This window comes from Colobus angolensis, unplaced genomic scaffold (genome assembly GCF_000951035.1).
Source record: "Colobus angolensis palliatus isolate OR3802 unplaced genomic scaffold, Cang.pa_1.0 Scaffold1000, whole genome shotgun sequence".
Lineage (NCBI taxonomy): Eukaryota > Metazoa > Chordata > Mammalia > Primates > Cercopithecidae > Colobus > Colobus angolensis.
Window position 1 is genome coordinate 12,839 of NW_012110921.1, and position 8,842 is coordinate 21,680.

The 8,842-nt window shown below is 58.6% G+C and overlaps 1 protein-coding gene across 1 annotated transcript in view; it reads left to right on the forward strand.

Moving 5' to 3' along the window:
• The first annotated feature begins 478 nt into the window (after positions 1–478).
• LOC105509547 (TBC1 domain family member 3G-like) overlaps positions 479–8,842 on the forward strand; it is a 9,766-nt gene continuing 1,402 nt past the window's right edge. The window contains exons 1-12 of the mRNA XM_011938795.1: positions 479–550; positions 713–795; positions 2,081–2,120; positions 2,609–2,689; positions 3,141–3,248; positions 3,582–3,691; positions 4,937–4,985; positions 5,510–5,630; positions 6,340–6,434; positions 6,833–6,898; positions 7,369–7,468; positions 7,836–7,988. Coding sequence (XP_011794185.1) covers positions 479–550; positions 713–795; positions 2,081–2,120; positions 2,609–2,689; positions 3,141–3,248; positions 3,582–3,691; positions 4,937–4,985; positions 5,510–5,630; positions 6,340–6,434; positions 6,833–6,898; positions 7,369–7,468; positions 7,836–7,988 — 1,078 coding nt within the window. The remainder of the gene's footprint in view (positions 551–712; positions 796–2,080; positions 2,121–2,608; positions 2,690–3,140; positions 3,249–3,581; positions 3,692–4,936; positions 4,986–5,509; positions 5,631–6,339; positions 6,435–6,832; positions 6,899–7,368; positions 7,469–7,835; positions 7,989–8,842) is intronic.

Consider the following 8,842-nt stretch of genomic DNA (forward strand, 5'->3'; position numbering starts at 1 on the left):
AGCGGAGAAGAACAGAGCAGTCAGGAGAGATCTTGATCCCTGTAGGAAACTGGACATCTCTGTGGTCCCTGAGCATCTCAGGAGGCCGATTGTACAGAGACCTCTGGTCACTGACCTCAGTCTCTCTCCACATCCCTGGAATAGCCCATCATGGGCCCTTCACCCTTGGCAGGTGGACACCATTCAACCTGCTGGGGCAGGTGTGTCCCCATTTCATGGCATTTGGGGACGACGGGACTCTCTGTCCAGGTCCCACTGTCCTCAAGTCCTTGGGATGATGCCCACCCCTGCTTGGGACTGGAGACTCCAGAGACTCATGCAGGTGTGGGACACTAGGTCTGGTGCCTTTTTACCCGGGGGCGGTGGTGGAATCAGGGTTACACAGCCAGCCAGCATCTGGGAGCCTGGCGGGAACAGTTCAGGTGTTCTCCAAAGCTCTCAAGTACAATGTAACTTTTAGATGATTTTGTCTCACAGGATGGTAATCGTAGAGGATGCAGATAGTTTGCAGGCACAGGAGCGAGAGAATATCATCATGAACTATGAGAAGGTACAGGTCAGTCTGCTCCTTGGAGGGAGGCCTCTTCCAGTGAGCCCTGGTCAAAGGGTCCTGGGCTCCCTAGGAGCACAGGGTGGGCACGGGTGACTACTACCCCCAGGCCCTTTCGCCCTTTGCCTTGGACCCCTCACCAAGGCTCCCTCTGGGTTATAGGGACACCGAGCTGGGCTGCCAGAGGACTCGGGACCTGAGCCTGTTGGAATCTACAGCAGCATTGATCACTTTGGAATTTTGCAGTGAGTCCTCTGTGCTCCCCTCACCCCTAAAGCACCTGTCTCAGCTCAGGGATGGGTTTGCTTTTAGAAAGGCCTTTCTGAGGCAGGACTGTCTCGCCGGGTCGGGCCAACCTCCTTTCCAGGGTCAGAACTCCTCCCTGGCTTCCCTGCAGGTCCAGCCTGAGGTTGTTGTTAGGCCAGAGGTGCGGGGCCCATCTAGGGAGCGGGTGGGAATGGAGACTGGGCTAGGTCAGGCCCCTGGACTCTCAGCAGTTCTGTCCCTAAGTCAGCACAAGAGGAGCGGGGCAGCCTGAGGGTCTGGCCCTGTCTACTTGGAGACAACCCCAGTGAGATCCAAGTGTTGTGGCCACAGGGTGAGGGGACACCTGGCACAGCCTCAGGGCTGTTGTCCAGCAGGTCTCTGAGGGCCCACCTGCCCCTGTCCTCCCTCATTTCCCTAGAGCTACAGCCCTCACTGCCCCATCGGGAAGATGGAAAGGCATGGAGACAGTGGGGGCTGTGGCCCTAGGGGAATGGGGGAGAAGATGGGCAGAGCCCCGTTCTGGGCATCTAATGGTGAGGCCAGGGAGGCAGCAGGGCTTGTGGCTAAAGACCCTGGGTCTGGTGCTGGGAAAGGACCTGCGGCCATGTAAGAGGAGCCCAGCCAGGAGTCCATCCCTTAGGGATCATAGGATGGAGAGACAGAGGATCCCGGGGCAGGTGGGGAGGGAGCTGATGAGCCGTGCCACTTCTGAAATGCAGGGTGTGTGGGTCAGGTGCAGGGAGAGGCAGGTGGAAGCTGGGAGTCAGAACCTGCAAGGGCCTTGGGGCTGTCAAGTGGGATGGGCCCCTGGTACACCAGGAGTACACCGGGCAGGTCTCAGGGCAGGCTGCCCTGACCCTGACAGGGAGATGTGGTCACTCCCTGAGGGACTCCTGTCAGGGCCCAGCCGCCCACCCTGGGCGGACACCATACCATCTCAGGCCTGACCTTTCTCAGCTCCAGCAGAAAGCACCACCTCCAGTCTAGGACAGGCAGCCCCATGGTGCAGCCTGACCACCCCCTACGCCAGGGGCCCCAGTAACCCCAGCCAGGCTGGCCCCGCACTCCTTCTTCTCCCAGGTCCTCCCCCTCCTGGGAGTCAGCCCCACAGGAAGGCCCTTGTCCTCCCTTCCCTGTGCCTTCTCCTGGACTGAGCTCTGAGCTAGATAGGGACAGAGCCTGTCGTTTCTGGGGGTTGGGTCCCAGTCTTGGGGAGCTCCAGGCCCTGTGCAGGTCCTCATTTCTGCCTGGGTTGTCTTACAGTGAGACAGAGCTGCCTCCTGCCACTGCTCGGGAGGCGAAGGTAAGAGCCTGATGCATGGGGAGGGGGCTGAACCAGGGATGTGGGGACTGGGCAGGTGGTCGGTGAGGCACAGGAGGCAGCTGGCCTGGGCGGTGGCTGCTGAGGGCAACACGATATCCCTGGGAGGGGCAGCACTCCCTGCTAGACCTGACCCCAGGCTGCTGTAACTTTGGCAGCTTGATAAGATTCCAAAGTGAGAACCACAGTTGTGGCTTGGGGGTGGCTGCCCACCTGTGTCAGGACCCCACCTAGAGGCTGGGACCTGACCTAAGACTGGTGTGTCTGTGGCCTCAGAATGGCACGTCCCAGGGTCCCAAAGCCAGCCCACTGGTGCTCATTTGCTCAAAGGCTCTCAACCCTTAGGGTCTGCCCTTCCCTGGCTCCCTCCAGCTGGGTCCACCGGGGCTCCACAGCCCAAGACCCAGCATCCACGGGCGGCTCCAGGAAGCCTGGCAGCTCCCCTAACGCCAATATTCCTCATTTGACAGCAAATGCAGCGGGAGATAACACGAAAGAGCAAATGGATGGAAATGTTGGGACAATGGGAGACATACAAGAACAGTAAAAAAGTAATGTGTGGAGGGACAGGCCCCCGGAACCACTTTCTGCAGAGACAGGGGCAGGCACCCATGGCTGTGGCCTGGCGCCATCAGCCTCTCAGAGGGCGGGTGGCACACTGTCCTTACCCAGAGGACTGCAGGCCTGGTCAGTGGTTTGCCTGCCTATTTGTGCAAACATCACCTTGCTGGGAGGGGATCTGAATCTAGGGCTGGGACCACCCGGAGCTCAAGGCTAGGGATGCCCTGGTGACCCGAAGGAAGGAAAAGGTTCAGATCAGAGTCCCAACTCTGAGTGCCCATCCACTCTTTCAATCCTGGGAAGGGAGACCCTGTCCCAGCTTAATGTCACCTCTAACGAGGAATCACGGCGCCAAAACCAACCATTTCGAGAATCCTCGGGCTCTGGTCCTCACTGGGGTCGCCCCGTGACCTGTGACAGCAGGTTGTTTTCTGCCCACAGCTGATAGATCAAGTATATAAGGGCATTCCCATGAACATCCGGGGCCAAGTGTGGTCAGTCCTCCTGAATATACAGGAAGTCAAGTCGAAAAACCCCAGAACATACAAGGTACGCTCAGGCAGAGCACAACAAACAGGACAGGCTGTGGCAGGGGCCCAGGTCTCCAGCTGGAGGGAGCATCAAGCCCAGCCTGGGGGGTGGGTGGGATGGTCAGATGCACATCCGGGGCACGGATGGTGACACAGTCACCACAGATAAACTCGGCTCTGGTGACCCTCCCTGGCTTCAGTAACAAGCCAAAAAGCAGCTTTGTGCAGAAGGAAACCTTCCTGCTTTCCTTCCTTCCCGGAGTGCTGACTGTGGGCTGACTGCCATTTAGGTAGGGCAGGGAGTCTTCCATCTGTTCTGAGGCTGCTTCCTCCTCTTGGCCCTGCCCTACAGGTCATGAAGGAGAAGGGCAAGAGGTCATCTGAACACATCCACCAGATCGACCTGGACGTGAGCGGGACACTAAGGACTCACATCTTCTTCAGGGATCGATACGGAGCCAAGTAAGCCTATGGGAGCCACAGGGTCTCAGCGGAGATGGAGTGAACGAAAGGGATGGGGGCTTCCATGGAGCGGAGGCCAGGGTCACCTAGGAGGGCTGACAGAGCTACCAAGACCTCCCCTGACCCAGGGAGCAGCCGGCACCATGAACTGAGCACCTGGTTCCAAGCCCTGGGCCAGACTGGAACATGTGGGGCCAGAAACGAGGAAGACCCTGAGGAGACAGAAATCAGCAAACAAAATCATGCACAATGGTGAAAGGTGCTCTCCCTGACCCACGGGGACCCATGGTAGGGCCCATTGGAGGGTGACAGGATTGAGGGCCCATGAGCCTTTCCAGGCAACACTGACAGCACCAAATGCTGGGGCACTTAGGGGTCCTGGAAACTGTCATCCTGGTCTGGTGGGAACGTGACATGGCACAGCCACTTTGGCAGCCAGTTGGGCAGTGACTCACAAAGCTCAATGGACTTGAACCACGTGTCCCCAAAGTACCACAAATATTGAACCCACTGATTTGAAAACTCATGCCCACATGAGACCTGCATGCCACGTCCACTGCTGGATTCATTATCACTCACACAAGGAGCCTTTGGGGACAGTCTTCAACACGGGAATGGGGAGAGCAAGGCTGGTCCTCCCTTCAAACGGAAGACCCAGTGAGAAAAGGGAACGAGCCAGTGATGCCCGCACGAACGTGGGTGGATCCTAGATGCATTTTGCTGAGGGAAAGAAGCCAGACCCAATAAGCTACCACAGTAGGATTCCCATGCCTAGGCCATTCTGGAAAAGGCCAAACCATAGGGACTGAAAAGCAGTCTGGATGGCCAGGGGCTGAGGGATCAGGGAGAGGCCGGGTGCATAGAAGCCACCCTGGGGACTTGGAAGATGAAGGAGTCGTTTCAGGAGGGGCTAGAGCAGTGGCCGGGAGACTCTGCCCATTGGTTTAGAACCGTGGAGGAACTGTACATCCAAAGACTGAGCTGGCGTGTGTGCAAATTGAAAAAAAAAAAAAAACTCAGAGTGAAAAGGATCAGGCAAGTCACTGTACAACTGGGCTATCTGCATGTCACAGATGTGGATTTTACTGAAATATTTCCTCAACAGTCAAAGACCCTGAAGAGCTCACTGCTTATCTGGTGAATCATCTGAACCTGAAATGGGATTTGTTGTTAGGTTTTGTGGACAAACTGAAACTAACAGCATCTGCACGAAACAAATAAAAGCCTCGTTTCTCTGTCTCCTAGGCAGCGGGAACTATTCTACATCCTCCTAGCCTATTCGGAGTATAACCCCGTGAGTATTCCCGGCAGTGACGTTCCCGGGCAGTATTTCCCTATTCACAGGAGTGGGTGTCTGGTGGGGTGCTGTCGCTTCTTTTAAAGTTAGTATTTGTGAGCCACCAGGATATAGGAGGTAGAACTCCAGCTCACTGCTGGCATAAACCTCCAAGCAAGGGGGTGGCCTCAAGGGGTCAAGCTGAGACACAAAGGAGTCGGGGCCTGGACTCCTGGTGTCACCTGGGTCTTACCACCACTTCTCAGGACAAGAAATGACGCCCTCCTCCTGGGGCTGCCCCAAAGCCCAGGAGCTTGGCAGGGTCACACGTGGGATGGTGCCATCAGGAGACATTTTGGACAAGGTGCTGAAGTGCCTGATGGACTTGGCTCTTGTCATGAAACGAATTTGCATCCTGAGGAAGCCTCTTCTTCAGAGGAAGCCTCCCCGGTCACCTCTGCCCTCTCCAATGACATGAGTCCTCCCAGGTGACCTCAGCCCTCCCAGGTGATGTCCTTCCACGGTGACTCTGGCTCTTGCAGGAGGTGGGCTACTGCAGGGACCTGAGCCACATCGCAGCCTTGTTCCTCCTTTATCTGCCTGAGGAGGATGCATTCTGGGCACTGGTGCAGCTGCTGGCCAGGGAGAGGCACTCCCTGCAGGGTAAGTGAACAAGCTGCCCAAGGGACCTCATGCAGTCAGACCCAGGGACGGCCACCCTGGCCAGATGATCTCAGCTTTCAGCCAAGGCACCTTCCTTGGCCAGCTCCTTGGGAGTCTTTAGGATGTCTCTGCTGAGGGTCCCACAGGAGTCCGTGGCTGACCCCTAAAGCCCAAGTCAGACGTCTTTCATCCCCATCAGCGGAGGGCATCTCATCCTCCCCGTGGCCACCCTCTGTGTCCTGCAGCCACGCCCTCCAGCGCTGATTGTGTGCAGCTGACTCTCCCCTCCCTGAGAGTCCTCCTGCCCTCCAGCTGCCCGGGCTCCTGCTGCCTTTGGTGCCCATGAATGGGCCGACCAAGCCCAGGTGGCAGCATCTCCCCATCCCGTGTCCCCTGGCCCGACCCCACTTCCAGGAGACGACCAGGAAGCCCAGCACCCACCCTGTTCTGGCCGCCATGTGGTGGCCTCAAGTCAGGCTTGCCCTTTTTGCACCCTGGTCCAGGAGGCCTCCAGGGGAACCTCCAGCCAGGCTCCAGGGGATGTTCCTGACCCCCGTCCCCAGGGCAAAGGCTGCATGGTGGGGTCACCAGGTGGGAGGGTGAAAGGCTTTCAGGTTTCGGGTCCTCTCCAGCTGCCCAGCTCTTCCTGCTGATGGCTCCATATCTTGGGGGAAGGCTCTGATTTCTTGATGGGCTGGGGGCTTCTCAGGATTCCACAGCCCAAATGGTGGGACAGTCCAGGGCCTCCAAGACCATCAGGAGCATGTGGTACCCACGTCACAACCCAAGACCATGTGGCATCTGGTGAGTTTATGGCATCTGGTGAGCAAGCTTGGGGTCTTCTCCAGAGACTCTGCCTCCCATGGGGCTGGAGGAACGGGGACTGGAGCCCCTGGTGGGGCTGGTGACTGGCTGAGTCCAGCCAGGGCCTGACCTGGGACGTTGGGTTCTCCATGGAGGGGGGAGTTGGTTTCCTTTCCTGCCCTGGAGGAGACAGAGGCACAGGGATGGGGGCCCAGCTCCCGCAGAGCAAGGGCAAAGGGCAGTGTGTCCACTGGGAGTGTGGGAAGGGGACGGTGTTGTGGGGAGCCCTGGACACCACCCAGTGTTCTGCACTAGGGGAAGGGTCTTCAGAGGCCCTGGAAGAGGTAGGTTTTTAGGGCAGCCCAGGGGGCCCTGAGCACCTCTGTTCCTCCCGTCAGGACAAGGAAGGTCTTTGCGCGCAGGGTTCCTCGTTAGGCTGGCTTCTCCAGATGTTGAATGACGGGGTAAGAAGGCATAGGGAGACCCTGGCTCAGGGACCCTCCTTGTCCTGCAGTGCCCTGCTTCCCCAGCCCGGGGATCTGGCTCACCCACAGCCCACAGGAGGCTCCGTCCACCGGGGGGTCCCCACAGGACACCCAAACAGAACCCTCTGCCCAAGAGGGGTCATCCCAGGGCAATGACTGGGGCTCAGGACCAGCCTTACAGGCAGACTGGGCCAGGACCTGACTTGGGTGGGATCAGGGAAGCCTCAAGCCCTGGGCAAGCCCCTCTCTCCAGGAGCCACACCCCCACTCCAATGAGTGCCCCCCATGAGGAGCTGCAAGACCTTGTCTGACCCAGCGCCCTGGAGGGCTCAGGAAACCCTCATGGGGAAGGTCACTGACTCTGGGGACTGAAGCCCCAGTGGGCTCAGCTCGAGCCACCAGCCCCAGCCTGGAAGGGCTACAGTCTCCCACACCTGCTGTCCCCACAGATCTCTCTTGGGCTCATCCTGCGCCTGTGGGACGTGTATTTGCTGGAAGGAGAACACGTGTTGATGCCGATGACAAGCATTGCCTTTAAAGTTCAGAGGAGTAAGTCTCCATGTGCCCAGTGGGGCCTGGGGAGCCCTGGGGTCTGACCCTGACTTACCCGAGGGTGGCTTCCTCACACTGTCCTCATGATTCTCTGTTCTGGCCCAGAGGGAGGTCTGGTCAGGTGGGGTGGGCAAGGCACAGTGACACTGAGCCCATCCCCCACATGACCCAGATGAAAGTCAGGAGTGTTATGAGCGCTTCCCTAGCCATTTCCCCCGGCCACAGTCTCCTGTGCACATCTGAACCCCTGGGGTGGGCTCAAAAGGTTCCCGCATCGCCTAGTGGGAGACTGAAGTGGCCACGGGGTATCAGCTGTGCCCCTTCCCAGGGAACTCTCCTGGCCTGATGTCCACCCTGTCCCTAGAGCGCCTCATGAAGACATCCAGGTCTGGCCTGTGGGCACGGTTTCGGAACCAGTTCTTCCATACCTGGGAGTTGGATGATGACTCGGTGCTCAAGCATCTTAGGGCCTCTACGAAGAAACTAACAAGGAAGCAAGGGGACCTGCCACCCCCAGGTGGGCTCCAGTGCCATGTCCCCTCCCATGTCACCCTCTGGGGCAGTCAATAGTGTGGGAGTGCCCGGAACCCACAAACCTACTACCTGGGCCTTCCTCTTCACCTTTTCTTCCTCCTCCTCCTCCTGGACTCTAAGAAAGTACAGGAGGCCCACCGGTCCTCAGGGCAGGCGCTCAGTGCGTGTGTACTGGATGTGTTGTGCACGCAGGAGGTGGATGTGGGCATGACCCTCCAACAAGTCCCCTCCCACATTCCACAGTGTCTCTGTCTCCCCATCACAAGGCTGTCAAAGGCACTAAAGAAGCCAGACCCATTTGTGGGAAACCCCGCCCCTCCCTGCAAGCACCCACAGCCTCAGAGAGCAGCAGAGTCCCCTCACTCCTGCACGCTCCTCCAAGGTTGCCAGGAGAACAAGCCTTGAGCCAGGGAGACAAGGGAATCGGGTGTCCCTGACCCCAGAGCATTCAGGGAGAGGCAGGACCCCAGGCGAGAGCCAGAGCCAAGAATTCAGGCAAATGTGAGAACGGTCAGTCCTGGCATGGACTGGGCAGCCCAGGAGGGCAGAGGGTGACCCACGTCCACGTCCAATCACCCACTGTGGAGATGGGTCCCCATGTGAGGTGACAAAGGGCTGGGTGACATCCAAGTCCCCTCCCACCTGAGCTCTCACTGGGGTCTATATCCCTGGCCCAACAGCCCTGGGACGAGGGTGTGTGGTAGGAATCCCCCAGCCAGTCCGAACCCTGGGGGCAGTCCCAGGAGCCACCTGCCATCCCCCAACAGCTTCCCCATGCCAGGTGGCGCACACCTCTCCCCTGGGATCAGCAGACTACAGGCGTGTCCTCAGTGTCAG